This window comes from Hypomesus nipponensis, chromosome 21 (genome assembly GCF_054491055.1).
Source record: "Hypomesus nipponensis isolate SF chromosome 21, ASM5449105v1, whole genome shotgun sequence".
Taxonomy (NCBI): Eukaryota; Metazoa; Chordata; class Actinopteri; order Osmeriformes; family Osmeridae; genus Hypomesus; species Hypomesus nipponensis.
Genome location: NC_140381.1, coordinates 6,063,250 through 6,084,148, shown reverse-complemented (window position 1 = coordinate 6,084,148; position 20,899 = coordinate 6,063,250). Strand labels below are relative to the sequence as shown.

The 20,899-nt window shown below is 38.7% G+C and overlaps 3 protein-coding genes across 5 annotated transcripts; 2 read left to right on the top strand and 1 right to left on the bottom strand.

The window, feature by feature from the left end:
- The first annotated feature begins 1,301 nt into the window (after nt 1–1,301).
- On the top strand, nt 1,302–10,760 carry LOC146237629 (integrin alpha-X). 2 transcript variants are annotated; one of them, XM_084685417.1, is made up of 30 exons: nt 1,302–1,345; nt 1,722–1,807; nt 1,961–2,046; nt 2,154–2,268; nt 2,382–2,512; nt 2,597–2,739; nt 3,040–3,193; nt 3,362–3,524; nt 3,795–3,868; nt 3,990–4,113; nt 4,292–4,437; nt 4,537–4,677; nt 4,805–5,002; nt 5,095–5,225; nt 5,493–5,644; nt 6,059–6,219; nt 6,348–6,464; nt 6,659–6,729; nt 6,844–6,985; nt 7,120–7,218; nt 7,651–7,730; nt 7,835–7,912; nt 8,003–8,081; nt 8,283–8,390; nt 8,491–8,532; nt 8,637–8,762; nt 8,885–8,998; nt 9,079–9,111; nt 9,230–9,340; nt 9,427–10,760. In XM_084685417.1, the coding sequence occupies exons 1-30, from the start codon at nt 1,317–1,319 to the stop codon at nt 9,622–9,624; spliced, it is 3,432 nt and encodes a 1,143-aa protein (XP_084541543.1). In that variant the 5' UTR covers nt 1,302–1,316; the 3' UTR covers nt 9,625–10,760. The 2 variants fall into 2 exon arrangements, with proteins under 2 accessions (XP_084541543.1, XP_084541542.1); XM_084685416.1 differs by having other exon boundaries at nt 1,333–1,807.
- A 330-nt stretch (nt 10,761–11,090) lies between these two features.
- LOC146237628 (integrin alpha-L-like) lies at nt 11,091–15,468 on the top strand. Its single transcript, XM_084686050.1, has 13 exons — nt 11,091–11,195; nt 11,921–12,035; nt 12,187–12,272; nt 12,420–12,514; nt 12,623–12,737; nt 12,851–12,981; nt 13,065–13,207; nt 13,496–13,649; nt 13,818–13,980; nt 14,096–14,128; nt 14,243–14,316; nt 14,441–14,564; nt 14,764–15,468. Exons 1-13 carry the CDS (start codon nt 11,147–11,149, stop codon nt 14,892–14,894), a joined length of 1,413 nt encoding a protein of 470 aa, XP_084542176.1. The 5' UTR covers nt 11,091–11,146; the 3' UTR covers nt 14,895–15,468.
- On the bottom strand, nt 15,323–20,289 carry LOC146237627 (uncharacterized). Of its 2 annotated transcripts, XM_084686049.1 has the most exons (11): nt 19,869–20,289; nt 19,621–19,771; nt 18,880–19,464; nt 18,676–18,789; nt 18,376–18,490; nt 18,137–18,246; nt 17,893–18,032; nt 16,378–17,732; nt 16,194–16,280; nt 15,790–15,992; nt 15,323–15,557 (listed from the first exon to the last, which is right to left on the bottom strand). In XM_084686049.1, the coding sequence occupies exons 1-11, from the start codon at nt 19,940–19,942 to the stop codon at nt 15,537–15,539; spliced, it is 2,955 nt and encodes a 984-aa protein (XP_084542175.1). In that variant the 5' UTR covers nt 19,943–20,289; the 3' UTR covers nt 15,323–15,536. The 2 variants fall into 2 exon arrangements, with proteins under 2 accessions (XP_084542175.1, XP_084542174.1); XM_084686048.1 differs by having other exon boundaries at nt 15,323–15,992; nt 19,869–20,286.
- Nucleotides 20,290–20,899: the final 610 nt, after the last annotated feature.

Below are 20,899 nucleotides of genomic sequence, written 5' to 3'. Positions count from 1 at the left end.
AAATACACAAGTACTTTGAGGGTTTAGGCCAATTCAGTCAAAATTGAACATGCATGTTTAATTTAGATTCTTGATGAATTGGACCACGGGTTATAACATAGTATTCTTTACAGATATTTTCAAATTGGTCTTAATAATATGGTATGCCTCTGGGAAGTTAGATAAATAGGCCCTCTAATGACGAATATTAAAACACAAAATTGTAGGGAAAATAAAAACTACAAGTGTGCCCACAAAGTGTGGCATCTGTGCAAACTTCACTCTACGATGGAAATATACTTCATTTATTTGATAAACACAACAAAAAAGAAACGCAGTCTGTTTACGGACTAGGGTGCAGTGTAGTAGGTAGTCAGTGAAAAAGTCAAACTTTTTGGTGGGTTTATTCTCCAATGGCAGGAAAGAGGAAATTGCACATAACAGAAATGTCTGAGATGAGCATCTGTGTGAGAACATGGATGTGCGACCAACGCAAAACAAGAGCGGAAACACCCTCGTATAAAAACCTGACAGGAAGAATGACGCACTTTCATACTTCATGCTTACAAGACAGAGCAGGAATAATTGATCAGCATCAAAAACTGAAGGAGAAAATGGTAAAAATACGACTTATTCCTTTGCTCACCTGCATGACAAACATAGGTAAGAAATGTCAAGGATTTTTGAGTGTGCCTAACTCTTTCATTTGGTTTAATATTGTGAAACAATAGAATCAAATTTTGGGGGGATGGATAAACGTAAACTCTGTGTAAACTTTAAAACAAGAAATGACGACAGTAGGTCAGTATATTAATTGACCACATGTGCTGTGTACCTTTGCTGTTAAATAGGAAAAACAGAAGGTTCAATGTGTATCTACTTTAGGATCTTTCAGTGCTAATGTGAACCTAATTCATGCTAAAAAACTGAGGAAGAATTGAATTAGCCACATCATGGCCTACACCTTTTTCTTAAATCTCTTTCAGTTTTAGGGAATAATTTACCTTGACAATGCAATTTAAGATGAAAACTTGTTCATTCAGTAAATACAATTTAATTTAAAAAATAGTGCCTATTATTCAGATACAGTAGTTAAGCTGTTGAACTGTTCCAGAACAAACTTTTTTCACCTCGCCAGGTGCAGACACACACAAAACTCAAGTAGTGGAGATCAAATACTGATTCACACTAGTAGTACATTCTCTGATGTAACAGCTGAAGATATCTCTAATGTTGTCTTTTTGCTAGTTTTCTCTGCTTCCTGGGCTTTCAACATTGATGTTGCAAACCCCCACATCTATACTGGAGACAAACAAGATTTCTTTGGTTACAAAGTAATGCAATACATATCAGGCAAGGAGAAAGGGTAAGTTAGAAAGGTTACCAGGATATCACTATTGTAACAGCAGCAGAATGGTTTATTTTCTTGAAGCAAACAACAGTTTCTTTGCACCTACAATCAAAAGATCGCATAGCTATTAGTCCAGATATTTTGAACTATATACATTGTTTCTCTTTATCGATAAAAGTGATGTGAACATTAGGATGAGGAGAGAACATGTTGACTTCATTTCCTATCACACCTCAAGCAGACACTTCTGTGATATGGAGACAAAAAACAAGCCATACATGGAAACAGAACTGCAATTTGTCTAGCCTTGATTTAGCCTTTTCATAACATAAAACATGAAAACATCCATTAATACATTGGTACTTCCACCCCCCTCCCTCCCCCCTTACAGGATAATGGTCACTGCACCACTTCAGCAAAACAGATCTGGAGGAATCTGTAAATGTGTTCAGAACCAAACAGTTTGTTACAATCCAGGTATCTGTGGGATTCAAAACCCTCCAATTTTTAGAAGAAAAAAAACACCTAATGTAATTATATTGTCACATTTAACCTGTAAAAATGCAGTATGAGTTTAGCTGACTAATAATTGTCTACAATTTATTCTGACTTGCGTTGCTAAAAATGTAGCCATTCCTCTTCCAACCGGAGATAGCTCATTGAAATACGCTGGACTGTCCTTGGCAGTTGACTCAAAGAATCCCCCAAACTTTGTGGTAAGATTGTAGATGTTAATTTTATACCATTGTATGATAAAAGTCTTGTAGGTTAGATGATGATCTACAGGATTATATCTCGTTTCTTTTTTTATATCCTTAAACAGGCCTGCGGCCCGGGTCTGGTTCATGAGTGTGATGGAAACTCCCATCTGAACAGTGTGTGCTACAAGTTCAACAGCCAGTTCCAGAAAACCTCAAACTTCACACCTGCCTTTCAAGGTACAAGAATTAGCAAAGCTTCAAATGGTACTAAAAGTAATACTTAAATGTTCAACAAAGAATCTCACTGCTATTGCACTTCATAACTTCCACTCTCTACTTTTCTCCTACAGAATGTACCAAGAAGAAAGTGGACCTTGTGTTTCTGTTTGATGGATCAGAAAGCATGACAGGGGATGAATTTAACAAAAACAAAGGATTCATTTTGGATATCATCAAACCACTCAAAAAATCCTCAATTAAGGTTAAGAAATGCTATACAAGGTTTCTGAACACAACTGTTCAACAACCCAAAGCAAACCAAATACATTTTTGGTTCCCCCCACAGTTTGCTGCAGTACAGTTCTCAAAGGAATCCAGGACAGTTTTTGACTTCAACGACTACCAAAAAGGGATGGCCGAAGGAAAGCTTCAGAAAGAAGAACATTTTAAATCCTTAACCAATACACACAAGGCGATAGACTTTGTACTGTGCGTAACTTGAATTATTAAATAACGACATCAAATGCAAAATTAGTGACATTTTGCGTACTATAAGCTATTGTGCCTGTATAGCGGTTTAAGTGCAAGAAAGGCGCATTTCCCATAAAATCTATGATTCTAACTATTATGATACTATTACAAAGCACAGAAAGGAGAAGGGAACTGCTAAAGAAACTCATCCAAAAAATTGAAATATAATAATAGTAATCATTAATAATAACAACAATCATTTTGCATAATAATCTGACAGATGTGAGAAAATGCACAACCTTTCTTTTTCTGTTTAAGGAAAAACCTATTTGATAACTCAATTGCTGGCGCCACGCCTGATGCAACAAAGGTTCTGGTTATCATCACTGATGGACTTCCCACTGATAGTGATAAAAATTTAAAGTCGATCGAAAGAACAAACAAAAAAAACATCATACGCTTTATTATTGGTGTAAGTTCTCATGTTCAAGATCACATTTGAATTCAAATACATATACAGTAAAACATAATGCCTTGCTTTTAGTTAACATTGAAGTACTATCAAACCCATCAAATGTACAGAAGTTCTAAATGTTAAATATATATGATTAATGATGATAATATCATACAAAATCTGCAGGTCAAGAACCCCTCAAACAAAAAGAACTCCAACACCAATTTTTTGGAAAACCTAAAAAAACTGGCATCCGAACCAAAGGATAATAACACATTCCTCATTGAAGACTATAACGGACTGTCAAAAATCCTGGACATTTACCAGAAAAAGATTTTCAACATTGAAGGTACTGAAAATAAGTTGGACTTTACTTTCCAGTAAAGTGCAATAGCTTCCTTCTGTTGTTTTTAATGTTGTTTTATTTCGAATTTTTCTGCTGCTTTGAATGTTTTTTTATATACCTCTGTACAGTGTCCTTGAGTGCTGAGAAAGGCACTGTAGAAAATAAAATGTATTATAATTATTATTATTTTATTTCCAATGTTGCTTTTAACTCTGCAGTTACAATAAACTGTTTAATGGTAGATCATTTTGACTAAATCTATTTGGTATTTAGGTACCAAGACTGCTCGGGCAGGAAACTTAAAAAAAGAGATGTCTCAAAGTGGGTTTAGTAGTCAGTTCCAGGAGGTAAGACACCTTTCTTTATTTTCCCAAATCAATTTTCCTAGAACTGTTGATACTCCCAACCCAATTTGAATCAGCAAACGTAAGAAGACATTCTCTTAAACGCACTTAAATCCTTGCACAGGATATCTTGATTTTAGGGTCTGTGGGATCAAATGACTGGCGTGGATCTCTCACTGAGATTCAGGGCCCAGGATCGGAGGAAAGAGAAATTGTGGATCCCTCCATAGAAAAGGACTCCTACATGGGTAAAGTCATGGTCTTCTCAGAGCACAATCTGGCAAAGAGGTCTTTCCTAAAATGAATTAGGATTGACCAGTAACCTAGTAAAAGTTACTTAAAATGTTTCAAATGATTTGATCACCATTGCAGTTGCGTTTTCTCCAGCAAAATGTGGATGATAGCATTATTTTCTTTGTCATGTAGGATATGCTTTAACTGTTGGAAAGAAGAACGATCACCTTCTGTACCTTACTGGTGCTCCTAGATCTGAACATAAAGGACAGATCCTCCTTTTTACTAAAGATGAAAACAATAACTGGAAAGTGGCCACGAAAGAATATGGGGAGCAGGTTGGTTACATTGTGTCTACTTATGATGCGATTTTCATAGAATTATAGTATTCAATACAATGTCATTTGGATAACTACTATCCATGGTTTTCCTCTCAGATTGGGTCCTATTTTGGGGCAGAGCTGTCTGCAGTTGATATTGACTCAGACGGCAACACAGACTTCCTGCTGGTGGCGGCTCCAATGTTCTACCAGTCTCATAGTGAGGGCAAGATCTATGTCTACCAACTGACTGATAAGGTTGGATTTTCCTTTGCTCTGACAGCTGATTAAGTAAAAAAGGTTGTCATTCAATATACTGTAATTCAAAAAGGATCAGAAAAAATATTATCATTTGAGAAAGTGTGTTCTGTTTCCTCTTCCTAAGCTGAAACTGAGGAGCGTGATGAACGTGTCAGGACCTTCTTGGGGAAGATTCGGGTCATCCATCTCCTCAGTCACAGATCTGAACGGTGATGAGCTGAAGGATGTGGCTGTGGGCGCTCCCCTCGAGGATGAAGGCAGGGGGGCAGTGTACATCTACCTGGGTGACAAACTTGGAGGAATACGCGAAAGCTACACTCAAGTACGGAAGCAAAAAAAAAAAACACAAATAAGGAATTTTTGTTTGTATAAAACAAACGTTTGTCCCACCAAAACGATATGATTTAATTGCAGAGAATTGCTGCCAAAATGCTGAAGGATGATCTGCAGTTATTTGGCCAGACACTTGATGGGAGAATGGATATGGGCGGTGATGGCTTGATTGACATTGCAGTTGGTGCCAAAGGAAGAGTTGTTGTGTTAAGGTAATACTTTACTTATACAGTACTGTGCAAATGACAGTCACTCTATTTTTTGGTCTTCTGTATTTGTGCGGCAGTTAGAGTGGAATGTTGAGTACATTGTTGTACTCTTTTTATTAAATTATTTCTAAAGCATTTTGGCTTAACTTTTTTACTGTGCCTATAATTTTGCACAGATCTGTGTATTGAGAGACATTTGAAGAGAGAAACATACATTTCCTTTCTAATACAATCTTTGTTAAAGCTATGACTTATTTTGGTAACTTACAGGTCCAAGTCTGTCTTCAACGTCTCTGCTGGTCTCTCATTCCACCCCTCTGAGATCAGCACTGATCCATTTGACTGTCTCACCAGTGAGGACCAAACCTTCCCAGTGTTCACTATAACAGCCTGCTTTAGTATGGTGGAGGCTACCAAGAGTGGTAAGAACTCACTACCAGTTATATCTGTTCTACTGGCCTCTTCAACAAGGCCAAGGACTCCCACTGACATTCATTCATTTAACTTTTATAAGTCCATCTAATGGCAATTACACTATGCATAAGCCACCTTTATCTTAGCATCTGATTGCACTATGTTGACCACTCATGCTGCTGATTATTATTTTTATATATATTTTATATTTAAATTGTTTTATTCTTAGATTGTTTAGTTCTTAGAAATAGTTAAACTTTTGACTTACTTAATTTAAGATTCGTATATGTTTATTGTTTGCACCTCCCCTGCCACAGTCAATTCTGTGTTTGTACAACATACATGGTGAATAAAGCGAATTCTGATTCTGATCTATGATGAAGTTCAGAGGGATGATGGTAACATTGTCTGAATGTGTCCAGGAGTGCGGAATGCAGAGATAAATGTCTCTTACATGCTGGAAGTGGATCCTATGAGGCACACCAGCAGAGGTATCGTCGGCAGGAATGGAACCAGAGGACTTCAAATGATTGAGAAGCTAAACAAAACTGTGACCTGCTTTAACCACTCAATCCACATGAAGGTAAAATCTTAACATATCAGCGCCTGCATTAACACCTTTATGCAAAAAATATATATTAATGCAACTGCAGTGTAAATCTGGTGATGACAAATGTAAAAGGTTTTGATAAAAACAATTCTTCACTCCAGAAATGCGTGAAGGACACATTGTCCCCAGTTGTTATCAAACTGACATTTTCTCAGAACTCGACAACACCACCAACTGGCATCTTGAATGTTGACAGCCCTACACAGGCTTCCATTGAGGTACTTCACAAGGCTCTGATTAAATTCCATTGAATTAACATTCACATAGTGCCAGACAGTACTGTAAGGCATTTAAAATAAAACAATTTGCTTCCTTGAAGCTTCTTTGGAAATTAAAATTCACGATTGTCATCAACTTTGTCGTTCTGAATAAGAGTGTCTGTGACTAAATGACTAAATGTAACTTGTTGTAGGTGCCCTTTACGAAGAATTGTGAAAACAAAGAAAAATGTGTTGCAGAGCTTGAAGTAAACTTTAACTTCACGTATGTATTGAATCGTAACAAAGTCAATGAAGTCAAAAGCTAACCAGGAAGCAGCAAAGTTATACAGTATAAATACAGACATTACATTTGAAGTGTCTCTTTTTCATTACCCAGAACCTCAACTTTAATTGTGATGGACCAAAGCTACTTCAACATAACAGTAAAACTGTCCAATCATGCAGATGATTCTTATAACACCAGCCTCACATTCCTCTACCCACCTGGCCTATCGTTCTCTAAGATGCATCTGGAGAAGGTATATTTAACATTTTTTCCATTACAATACATGCAATTAAGAATATATTCTTGATGTCAATCAACAATATTCCATACTATTGGTGTTACAAAAGTACTGTAGCCAGGCTTCCCTGGTGTAACTTTGTGTACTAGGCCACAAGGACAACCCTCCACAAGTGCAGCGATCTAGAGGGGGTCACTGACAGGACCCTGTGCAGCATCAGCCTTCCTGTCTATCGCAGCAAAACAACCGTAAGGGGTTTACTACTTGTAAACTGGGCTCACGCTGTAGGATGTTAACAGTAGAAAACACGTTTTCATCCCAGAACATTTTTCTTACCAATTTATTAAAATGTTGTTCTATTACATTTAGTCATTTAGCAGACGCTCTTATCCAGAGTGACTTACAGTAAGTACAGGGACATTCTCCTCGAGGCAAGTAGGGTGAAGTGCCTTGCCCAAGGACAAAACATAATTTTGCACGGCTGGGAATCGAACCAACAAACTTCTGATTAATAGGCTGATTCCGTAACCGCTCAGCCATCTGACCCCCCCCCCCTCCTCTATTAAAGTATTCACTAGTGTGATCCCAGATTTATCAATATTTACATTTCTGGTGCAGTTATCAATTATTAACAAAGAGCAATATCTAACACAACAAATGTGTAATTTTCGTTTTTTCAGGCATCATTCCAGAGTTTATTTCGCATTTCAAATTCCTACAATTGGAATGACACCATGTCCATGACCATCATTGGACACAGGTACTAGTACAACTCGATTAAACCATTTTCTCCTATACTGTGATTGTAAGAAGTAACCCACACTGTTTACAAGACTTGAGCTGGATTCCATTGTTTATCTACAGTGATAATGACAACTCCACCAATGCTACAGTTACCAAATCCATTCCTGTTCAGTTTGCAGTTGATTTGGCAGTAAAGGCGTACGTTCATGTTTTTACACTAACAATACTTTTGTTAAATACTTTGTCGAATCATTCTGGCATAACAATTCAGGTTGTATTTCACTTTAGGAATTATGAATATTCCAACACGTATATTATCTTTGATCAAGAGGATAAAGGACCAAAAAATCTGGTCAACGTATACGAGGTATGGCATAAATTCTTCTTGAACAAATCAACTTCAGATCAACTTTTTGCATGCTCAATGTTTTTTCTCCTACAGAATGTACCAAGAATCAAGTATTTCTCAAGGTTTTTTTTACTAATGCTACATCAGGAAGTCTTTTGAATTAGGTTGTGCAAAAATATTAATACAAATAAAATACTAATATTTGAACGATATTCACAGGTGAAGAACTTGGCTTGGAAGTCTTTGCCTGTTACAGTAACCTTCACCTTCCCAACTCTGCTTGGGCATCGATTTGAAATGAGGAATTATAAAGTGTCAGTCTCAGAGGTAACTTGTTCACAGTTGTTATATATAATACTTGACATTCTTGTTTTGCTGTCACTTTCAACAAAAATATTCATCACAATGCATTTCTTATGTTTTTTAGAACCAAACTAAATGTGAACAAACTATAATGGCAACATCCGATGTGAGTAAACCATGTCATTACATATATAGCAATCAAATTTGAAAGGAAGTTTTAAAATATCTACTGAAACTTATGAATTTAAAAAAAAAACTGTTCTTTTACAGTACTGCACTAAAGAAAAAAACTGCAAGTCCATTCAATGTAATGCTTTTATATTGGACAAATATTCGACTGTTCAATTCAAACTTTGGGGAAGTGTATCTTTTGAGGGCCTTGAGCAGTTTGTAGAGGTATGTCTCACACAAAGCTATATTGCTATCAGTTTTTACCATAATTCATAAAAACTGTCCAGAGTTAATTGTACAGACTGAAATATTGTAAAATATTTTACAAATGAATCCTCAATTCACAGGACATGCCACTGTCAAAAATGTTCACTGGCAATGAAGCAGACGTCAAATTCAAAAGTTTTGTAAATGTTGACAATGACAAGCATCGATATGTCCAAAAATCAAGTAACCATGAGGTAAATTTAGTTAAACTACTAATAATTTTATCCTAGTAATAAAGGCAATACCTTTAATTCATTGGTTTTGTTTTTGGCAGAACAAACATTATACAAGTTTCCACCAGGCACAGGTAAAACTGAGATTTAAATTAAAGGAGACTGATTGTCTGTGTTTATATCAAACTAATCTGAGTTAATCTCCCCGTTTCTCTTACACCTCTGACATTAAATGAATGTCTCATTTAACAGATTGATGTTCGAGCAGAGTTCATCATTCCCCCGAACATAAAACTGATTGTAGCAACAGGTGCTGGTGGGGGGCTCCTGCTTCTCCTTATTATTACTGTGCTCATGTTTAAGGTGAGAACCTGTCTGTGAACCGCACCTCAAAATCTAAATGTTTCTTGTAAGAAATAGTCGTTTTGACAGTTTTTCTTTGTCATTAGATGGGATGCTTCAAGCGAAAAAGACCCGTGGACTCCTTGGGGGGAGAAGAGAATGATGGGAGCGGACAGACTGAGGAAAACTGTATGAATCACAATGCCGAAAGCATGGATTCTGAAGACAAGAAAATCCCTGAGTCTTGTGGTAGCACAGAAGCAAAGGCACTCTTGGACATTGTTCAAATGCCTGAACAGGAATAAGGAATGGAGGAAAGTCTTTAAAATCTTTAGCAGACTGGTTCAGTCTGCTGCTACTGTACATCCGTGGCAGACTGGACTATTAGTATATTTAAGTTCAAAAAGTGATCTAGATGAGACAATGCCACATCTGACCACATCATCATCATCATCATCACGGAACACCTTATTTGGACCGTGAACATTGTTGGGAAGTTTATCCAACTTTGAACTTGTGTTTTGTACTGAAATTGGAGCGATACAGGATCATTGAAAGTTGTCACATTGTTTCAGTTTCAAGTTACCTTGTATACCAAACTCTATAATGGGTTATTCATTTAACAAATTCCACAGGGTTTTTTTTTCTGTAAGGGTGGCAGTGTTAGGCTCCCCCTGTGTGTGTCAGTGGTGTGCTGTATTCTGTTCCCCCGCCTCTCTCCTCCTCCCAGGTGTCTCTGTCCTCCTTTGGTGGTGGTGTGCTGCCAGTCATCTGCACACTGGCATCCCATCAACGGACAGTCCGTTTGCTATATATCTGCTTCTTCCTTTAATGTGTGGGAGAAGATGTTTGGAGTGCTGGGTGGTGCCTTATTGAGACATTTTCAGTCCTAAGCTTTGACCCCCATTTGACTATGGTTCATTCTGGTTTTCCAATCACTTTCAGAGTAGGGCTTGGTAAGAATGCTCATGTGTATAAATATCATATAATCTTAATAATAATAATAGCAGATACCTTTTGGTTAAATCCTCTAGTTTTGAAACAAGTGGGTGAAACTCTTTTTTCTGTAGCACTCAGGGTTATAAGGTCAACTTTGGTTATTACAGTAGCATCTGGTTAGAGGTGTTGGAAAGCCAGGGCCCTTTGTAATTCTTTGTGGTGAACGCTTGCAAGGTCCTTGTGCTTCCTTCTGTTAGTTTAAATTCCTATTTGTTTGAGGATTTAAACATGGAATAACTAGGAACATTGTAAAATATTCAGAAATATCAATTGATTCATTGTAACATCAACATGCTTTATAGTCAAAGTTAAACAAGACTGTTTCCTCAGAGCACTGATTTGCTGTATTGTGCAAAAGTCTTTGGTGCAGAAGTAAAAAAAAAAAAAATGGTTGCCTTTGTCAAGTAAAAATTTCTAATGACAAATAAAAAATCAAATCAAATATCCCACACAGCGTATATGTGAGAACACTTTGGGTGTTTGAGACTTTCACTTTGTACTGTACATTTTCATTGGCAATTTACACCTAAACGCAAGGGAAATAAACTAAATATAGATATTGTAAACAGGAACAAGGTGTGAAAATTACTGACAAAGGGGGGAAACATACAGGGCAGGAATGAATGGAGCCAGGAGAGAGGCAAAACTAGGGCGGGAAAAAAAGCACTTGGCAAGGAGAAACTGAAACTACAACAAGGGCAAAAACAAGAGTGGAAACAACCTTGTATGAAAGATCGAAGGAACAGCAGCCTCTATTAAGCTTCATCCCTACAAGAGACAACAGGGATCTCTTTATATTTGATCAGCAGCAAAAACTGATGAGAGAAAATGAGCAAAAGAAGACTTATTCCTTTGCTCACCTGCATGGCAACTATAGGTAAGAATTTACTAGGATTTGAAATGCCCACCAAAAAAAAGACAAATCTAATAAGTCACATCATGGCCAATACTCTAAGCTTTAGAGATAAATACATTACAAACAATAAAGGTGTACTTTCTTAGATGTTACATTGGTTAAGTGGAAAAAAAACTTTGTAAATGTGTAAAAACACTGCACAATAGTGCTTCTTAATAGGGTCATTCTATGATCAGGGTGGTAGCCACGTGGTCAGGGCCGGCGCAAGCACATGCACCTTTGCCGGCCTGGGCAAGATGTTTCAACAGCACCCCCCCCTCCCCCGGGAGAGCAAATCGGAGAGACGCCCCACCCACCCAGGCGCCTGCCTAGTTTGCCAATAGCAAGGCACCCTGGAACCCGTACATTATTGACGATAAAGTACTGCCTCTCGTACCTTATTGCTTAATTGTCACTTACGCTACATGTTGGGCCATGCCCCCATCAACAGCGCAACACAAACCAACCTTAACTGAATTCTGACAGCGCTTCAATAAAGACTAGCAGCTAACCACTGGATACCACTGGAAACTGCTGCAGTGATGCAGTGTGTGAATTTTTAAATAGTAAGTTTTTGACAATTAAGTGCCACCCCACATAAAAGACTGGCCAGAGCTGGCCCCCCCAGAAATAATGTCCTGGCTACGCCCCTGTCTATGATATAACAGTAACTCTAATGTCGTTTTTTATGTTTGTCTTTTTGCTAGTTCTCTCAGCTTCCTGGGCTTTCAACATTGATGTAGCAAACCCCCACATCTATACTGGAAAGAAACAAGATTTATTTGGTTACAAAGTAATTCAGTACATATCAGGCAAGAAAGGGTAAGTTAGAAAGGTTACCAGGATATTTCTATTGTAACAGCAGCAGCAGAATGTTTTATTTTCTTTGAGATTCAATTGGTCTAGCCTTGATGACGACATACTGAATACAGCCATGATACATAAGTACTTTAACCCCCCCCCCCCCTTACAGGATAATGGTCACTGTACCACTTCAGAAAAGCAGTGCTGGAGGAATCTGTAAATGTGTTCAGAACCAAACAGTTTGTTACAATCCAGGTATCTGTGGGATTCAAAACTCCTAACAAAATTCAAGTTCTAGAAACAAATATGACCTCATTTTATTATATTGTCACATTTAACTTCTACAGGCCCCATCAGTTTTGTTGTCTAATGATTGTCTACAATTTATCCTGACCTACGTAGCAAAAAATGTAGCCATTCTTCCAAACGGAGATAGCTCATTGGAGTACATTGGACTGACTGTAGGTGATGACTTAATGAATCCCCCAAACTTTGTGGTACGTTCATAGACGTTAATCTTATACCATTTTATGATAAAGATCTTGTAAGTTACTTGATGGACTAAGGAAAGCTAATTGTTGTTTCTATTTTATATCCTTATACAGGCCTGCAGCCCGGGTCTGGTTGATGAGTGTGATGAGAACTCCCATCTGAACAGTGTGTGCTACAAGTTCAACAGCCAGTTCCAGAAAACCTCAAACTTCACACCTGCCTTTCAAGGTACAAGAATGAGCAATGCTTCAAATAGTACTAAAAGTAACACTTAAATGTTCAACAAAGAATCTCACTGCTATTGCACTTCATAACTTCCACTCTCTACTTTTCTCCTACAGAATGTACCAAGAAGAAAGTGGACCTTGTGTTTCTGTTTGATGGATCAGAAAGCATGACAGGGGATGAATTTAACAAAAACAAAGGATTCATTTTGGATATCATCAAACCACTCAAAAAATCCTCAATTAAGGTTAAGAAATGCTATACAAGGTTTCTGAACAAATGTTCGACAACCCAATGCAAACCAAATACATCTTTGGTTCCCCCCCACAGTTTGCTGCAGTACAGTTCTCAAAGGAATCCAGGACAGTTTTTGACTTCAACGACTACCAAAAAGGGACGGCCGAAGGAAAGCTTTGGAGAGAAGAACATTTTAAATCCTTAACCAATACCCACAAGGCGATAGACTTTGTACTGTGCGTAACTTGATTAAATAATGCCATCAAAGCAAAATGAGTGACATTTTGCATACTATAACCTATTTTGCCCGTATAACGATTCAAGTGCAAGGAAGGATCATTGCAAACACAATCTATGATTTTTGCTATTATACTATTATAAAACATAGAAAGGAGAAGGAAACTGCAAAAAAAAAACATCCACAAAAAATGGAAATACAATAATAATAAATAATAACAACAAAAAATGTTCTTACTAATCTTCCAAATGTGAGAAAATGCACAACCTTTCCTCTTCTGTTTAAGGAAAAACCTATTAGATAACTCAACTGCTGGCGCCACGCCTGATGCAACAAAGGTTCTGGTTATCATCACAGATGGACTTCCCACTGATGGGGATAGTATTTTCACGTCAATCAAAAGAACAAACAAAAAAAACATAATACGCTTTATTATTGGTGTAAGTTCTCATGTTCAAGATCACATTTGATTTCAAATACATATACAGTAAGACATGATGACCTGCTTTTAGTTAACATTGAAGTACTATCAAACCCATCAAATGTACAGAAGTTCTAAATGTTAAATATATATGATTAATGATGATAATATCATACAAAATCTGCAGGTCAAGAACCCCTCAAACAAAAAGAACTCCAACACCAATTTTTTGGAAAACCTAAAAAAACTGGCATCCGAACCAAAGGATAATAACACATTCCTCATTGAAGACTATAACGGACTGTCAAAAATCCTGGACATTTACCAGAAAAAGATTTTCAACATTGAAGGTACTGAAAATAAGTTGGACTTTACTTTCCAGTAAAGTGCAATAGCTTCCTTCTGTTGTTTTTAATGTTGTTTTATTTCTGCTGCTTTTAATGTTTTTTATATACCTCTGTACAGTGTCCTTGAGTGCTGAGAAAGGCACCATAGAAAGTAAAATGTATTATTATTATTATTATATTTCCAATGTTGCTTTTAACTCTGCAGTTACAATAAACTGTTTAATGGTAGATCATTTTGATAAAATCTACTACATTTTATATTTAGGTACCAAGATTGCTCGGGCAGGAAACTTAACAAAATTAATGTCTCAAAGTGGGTTCAGCAGTCAGTTCCAGGAGGTAAGATACCTTTCTTTATTTTCCTAAATACATTTTCTTTAAACTGTCGACAGTCCCAACCTAATTTGAATCAACAAATGCAATAAGCAATTATCTTAACTGCACTTCATAAATCTTTGCGCAGGATATCTTGATTTTAGGGTCTGTGGGATCATATGACTGGCGAGGATCTCTCACTGAGATTCAGGGCCCAGGATCGGAGGAAAGAGAAATTGTGGATCCCTCCATAGAAAAGGACTCCTACATGGGTAAAGTCATGGTCTTCTCAGAGCACAATCTGGCAAAGAGGTCTTTCCTAAAATGAATTAGGATTGACCAGTAACCTAGTAAAAGTTACTTAAAATGTTTCAAATGATTTGATCACCATTGCAGTGGCTTTTTCTCCAGTCAAATGTGGATGATAGTATTTGTAGTGTTGCTGCTAATATTATTTTCTTTGCCTTGTAGGATACGCTTTAACTGTTGCCAAGAAGAACGATCACCTTCTGTACCTTACTGGTGCTCCTAGATCTGAACATAAAGGACAGATCCTCAATTATACTAAAGATGAAAACATTAACTGGAAAGTGAATGTGTGACGAAAGCAAACAATGAAAACGACGTTTGCTTTCGCATAACAACCAAGTAACGCTAGGGTAACGACTGACTACCGATTGCCAAACGCGTGCAACGTTAGTCCAACGTTCCACAAACATTCATCAGCGTTATCCAGCGTTTAAAATTAAACGCTGAAGAATGCCGGTCTCCATGAGAACTTTAGTGCATGTTCAAAACTTTATTTTTGGACCAGCGTTCTCCGACGATCACCGACGATTACCAGCGTCACCAGCGTCCACACAACGCATCATCTGGCGCTATACCAGCGCTATACCAGCGCTATACCAGCGACCATGGACGATTACCAACGTTTCCTCTAACGTCATAGAACATTGACCAGAACGTTATGGTGTGACAGGGCCTTAAACACCATTTAATCCAGGTTATAGTTAAATAAAATAAACGTAAGTTTTCTGTAATGTAGCAATTGTTTATTTGGGAAGTTCTGCAATTTAGTGAATACTAAACCATAGAGAGTGAAAATAAAAACAATCATTAGGAAAACAAACAAACAGTGCTTCAACAAATAGTTACCATTTTGATGTGGGAATTTAAAAAGGCTTCCTTACATTTATGTTGCTTCCTTCACCTTATCAAGTGCAAATGATGACCCTCTCAGCTCCTCAAAGGATAATGTCAACATACTTATAAAAACAAAAACGTACAAATCTTTAGAGACTGCAATCACAAAAGCTACTGACCAAAAGGGGATGCTGTTGGGTCAAAAGTCTTGAAAAGATCCTTCAATTGCGTCGTGCTTACATTGCTCTCGTTCCTCGTTTGTCTAGACAGCGCTTTCTGCGACCCGTTAGTGGGAGGTCGTGTCAGTAGTGCCACAGCTTGAATAGGTAGGTTGTGGAAACCAGGGGCACCTACCTGGGCTTGACTCTTCAGGGAAGGACGAGGTTCTACCACGGCCTCATGGGAGATGGAGTCTGGTAGGGACGGTTCTTCCGTCACATTACACCCCACAGGCGACTTTGTATCATCCTCATCCGTCCTTACGTCCTCTTTTTGCTTTCGTTTCTCAGTGGAGGGAGGTTGTTTGGCATTTTTACAGACGCTGAAGCCATCTCTTACTGAAAGGCAGCAAAAAGAAAGTCTTGTTAATTCGAGTTGGATGGTTAAACAATGGGTGTGCATTATTACATGAAGTTTGTAGTTTTGTTAATCCTTTATGTATGAACAATTCACCCACATTAAACCTGCTTTGTTTTTACAGCATGAGGAAAAAGGAAACAAACATGCCATATTTTAAAAGATAACACACAGGAACATACCAGTGTCTTTGCTTTGCTTTCCCTCTTGGCGACATGGAGTTAGGGACTGAAAAAGGGTCTTGAAAACCGCCTTGGTCTCAGCTGGTTCTGCAGTCAATAGATACATAGAAAACATTTTGAAATCAATGTTTTGGTCATATGGAAAGACAAATTCAAAGCAAAGATTAAAAGGCAATAACTTCACCTGAGTGTGACGCAAGACCTTGTGATCTGCCTTTGACCTGGTTGCTGCAGAAATCTGGCTTGGTCTGTGTGGGAGACTGTGTTGGGATGGCCTCACCAATGGGTTTAGCAAAGAGGCTGGAAAAGGGTTTTTCCACAGGCTTAGAAGACTCGAGCGGAATCTCAACTGAACAAGGAGCTTCATGCTTATGATCTGACAAGCCGATAGGACTACTGGGCGAATTCTGAGTCTGAGGGGTGTGCATGGGAGCCGGGTTGATGAGGCCGGAAAATAGATTATGAAAGGGTTTCTTTAAGGGATTAACATCGATTTCTCTGGAGCCTGGTGGGGGGCCTGGTGTATTTTTTGACTTTTCGTGACCAGATAGGGTTGGAACAGTAGGATATTGGGCGGTAGAAGTCTGGCCTATTGACCCTGCAAAGAGGCTATGAAATGTTTTTTTAAGGGGTTTGCCGGATGCAATAGACTCAGTAGAAAGGGAAGTCTTCCTTTTGAGATCTGTAGATAATCTTGAATGAGTTTGAGAAGACGGTATCATCCGAGGATTGGTTTGAGTTCTGACAGGATGTTCATTCGCCTGCGCAGGAGCTGTGGAGCATTTAGGAGGTGTTGTCTGACTGATGGGACCTGCGAAAAGGGAGAGGAAGGATCGGTCCTGGGATGGTTTTGCTCCTCCCTTATCTGAAAAGGACACTTGGGAGCTATGTGGAGGATCGGCACACTTCTTCACGAGACTATGTGAGTTCTGATCGATGGGGCGTGCAAAAAGTTTCTGGAAAGCTGTTCCGGAGGGTTGGTTATTTCCAACCATTTCAGCAGGGCGTTTAGTTTTGCACTCTTCAGAGTATGAATTGGAAAAATGTGAGGATCCTTCTGTACTTTGGTGAGTTCTCAGGGTACCAGATTTTGTTTGAGGAGCAAGAGGCCTGGGCGAGCTATAGGCCTCAATGATAGGTCTGGCAAATAGACTACGGAAAGGTTTTTCTTGCATTTTTTGTGACCCGAGGGAATCCGCAATTGCATAAGAAACCTTCTCCTTACATTCTGTGGAGCTTGATGGATGACTGGGGGACATACGCTGGGACCAATGTCCAGGGGATGGCTGTCTAACAGGGTTTGCAAAAAGGCTGTTGAAGGGATTAGGTTTATCAGAGAGTGTGCTGGACCCAAGAACTGCCTCGACAGAATAGGAGACCGGCACCTTACTGTCGGTGGTATTTGCAGAAGAATCTACGGTGTGGACTGAGTCTATGTGAGGGTTGTCTTTTGTCTCTGCAGGTTCTGGCGTGTTCCACAGGTGATTCCTCTGCTCTGTGTCTGGCACAGAGGGGCAGGCGCTGTTGTAAAAATTTGGCCTGAAATTCCAAATGAGGGAATTGTAAGAGATCCTAAACGTAACAAAAACTTTAACAATTTGTTGATCAAGGCTCTCAACGCTTAAGAACTAGCACTGGAATGTGAGCCATGAAACTACTTGACATAGAAAAAAAACTGGACACTATTACTTTTACTCACCTGACAGGATCTAAGAATATATCAATATCAGACTTGGGGTTGTCAGTGTCAACGGTGTTCATTGCTTGATCTTTGGTTGTCTCTTGCTCTGTGTTTTCAGGCTGATTCCCTGTTGCCATTTCCTTGTGCTGTTTCCATGACTGCAAAGGAGGCATACACATGCTTTGAAATACAAACCAGGTTTAACATGTTTAATTGTTGTAAGCTTTTAAGGCTTGCCACATCAGATTGTGGACCCACTGACCTCCTCGAATAGTTTTCTGGTGAGGTCAGTCAAAGGTTCATGGGAAAACCTGCACCCATCTCCTTGAAAGCACTTTCCACCAGAGTGGAAGAACTTACAGGGGAAATCCTGTGGCCACTCCGTCAAGGAAACACTAACTGATAATCGTTTTAACAACAAAACCATTACCGTACAACGCCTGCATAATTCATTTAAACACACCTCTTCCTCTTAACATTGAAATCAAATTAAAAGGATATCATGCATATAAGGGCATGTAGTTCCTTTAGTGCAGAAACCCTGAATATAAAATTTGCACGCTTCTTTGAATATATTATGGACATCCAGGGCATGTTCCAATTGACATTCGTCACCCTGTTGAGAAACAAGTGAACAAATCCATTACAATGAGACAACATCAATAAGGACACGACAAATTGACCCTCCCCACCATCACTTTTAGTCCTAAATCATTATTTTGATACATTATAACTTTGATCAGCTAAGTTTTCCATTGCCAAATGTCTAATCATGGATGGTTTACACCATTAGCAACTTGCCTTGATGCACTTTCCCAAAAGAAAATGTCGACAGATGAACCTCCCATCCTTCTCTATCACATTCTGGTCCTTGAACTCCTGTGTCATCACGCGCTTTCGCTCCAACACATTTTCCTGTGGGAAAAAATGGGAACAGTACAGTCATCCAGCTTAGTGAGCTCATTAGAATTCACATGGATGCTGAGTTTTCTGAACTCGACTTACCTGCTCAAACTGCCTCCTGCCGCCACGGAACCCCCGACCATTTCTCTGGAAGCGGTTGGTATTTTGAAAGCGGCCCATCTGGTCTTTCCTTCCGCCTCCATTCTTGGATCCATCCTGCTGCTCCCGGGGTGAATTACTGCCTTTCCTAGACCCGTCTTGGCCTCTGTCAGCCCACTGTCCACCTTTATTGGCGAAACCCCTACCTCTCATGGAAGAAAAATGTCTTGACTGGTGAGCTTGATGGCCACCTCTTTCAGAAGGGTTTCCTCTCCAGTTGGTTTGACTTTGCTGTTCCATTTCCCATTTCTTCTTCTTGTTCTTCTTTTTCTTCTTCTTCTTCTCCTGCTGTTGTTGATTATCTTCATTTTGGACGCTTGCGTCTTTTCGTTGGACACCATTGTTCTGGGCAGACTCCGCAGTCTGACTGCTGCACTGATCTGCTAGTTTAACTCGGTTATAGTTGTCCAGTTCTCTGCTGAAGTCGATGCATGGTTGCTTATAGTCGTCCCTCTTCATGTGGTAGTCTCTGGCCCTGGAATCTAAGTCACTGAAATACACATTATCCCTTACCTTTTTAGATGGACCCTGTGAGAGAAACACAGCAAATTAGGACATTAAACAGATCTCCATGACAAAAAGTGATGGTGACACATGCAAATTGCTTGCTCTAAGTGTCGTAATGGTTTGTATGGAGCGCATTAGTGCAAATGGCATCCATTTATGAATGTGCCTTGATATTACCTTTGGAAGAGCACTACTAAAACTCTCCCTGGCTCTTTTCTTCTTCATTTTGGAGGCACTCGGTTGCCTACTCAGCAAAGATCTATTTCTAGACTTGTTCGTCTCCTCATTGTCTTTATCCAGCTCCTCTGGCTCCAGTTCGCCGTCCTCCCTTAATTAGATAGTAGACAGAAACAAACAGCATGAAAGCAAAAACATATAGCATACTGTAGTACCTTGCTATTCTATCGCATCGCCTTTCAACATACCGCTCAAAAGAAGCAGGTTCACATGGAGATGTGACATCATTTGGGATACTGGTGAAGAGGTTAGCAAATGCCATACTCCTTGTCTCGTTCTGTCGACTATATTGAATCTAATTGTAAGTTTGGTCGAACTAATATTATTAGTTAGCAAGCTCAACGTTTGAATTCAGAAGTAAACAACTATGCTACCGACACTTTAGCTCGCGCTTTTCTAATGCCTGGATTTATTCTACAGTTTCCCTGTTACTTTCACTATCCACGTATCATTAAGAAGCATTCATCATCTTAAATGCAAATGCTTCGACTTCGTTTGTCAAAACAATGCTAACTTTCTACTTGCTCTTCTAAAGCAAGTTGAGTTGGAAAAGAGCATCATCTTGTAGTTGTCGTCTTCTTCCGTGCACATGTTCACTCAGTTGCCGCCTACTTTCAAAATAAAAGCCCATTTGATGTCTGAGACAGAAAATGTGTGTTTTTCATAGATGGAAAATACTTGAAAAATTATTATATCACAACAGTACCCGAGTCATTGGATTTTGGTAGGCCTACTGAAATTCAAGACAAATATCCTTATAAATAACCTTGAAGTATTTTCTGACGTGAGTCATTAAAGTGCATGACATCACCCATTTTTACAATGAACTCTGGTTGTAAATGCTTGTCACACTCAAAGAAACAACTATTTTTAAACAAACAACACAAATACACAAAACTGTATGCACAAAAACACAAATATCAATAACCTTGAAGAATTTCCTGACGTGAGTAATTAAAGTGCATGACATCACTTATTTTTACAGTTTTACAAGTTTAACTCTTTGGTTGCAAATGCTTGTCACAATAGTACTCAAAGAAAAACTATTTGTAAACAAGCAACACATTTTGAGCAACTAATCATGAAAAAAAAAGAAACAAATATAAATACAATATCAGATAGCAGGCTAACCTTTGCTCTTCCACAGTGGAGGCTGTCCTCGAGTGAGCTCAAAGTCCAAGTCAGAGTGGCTACACCACTAAAACACAGTCACTCTCCA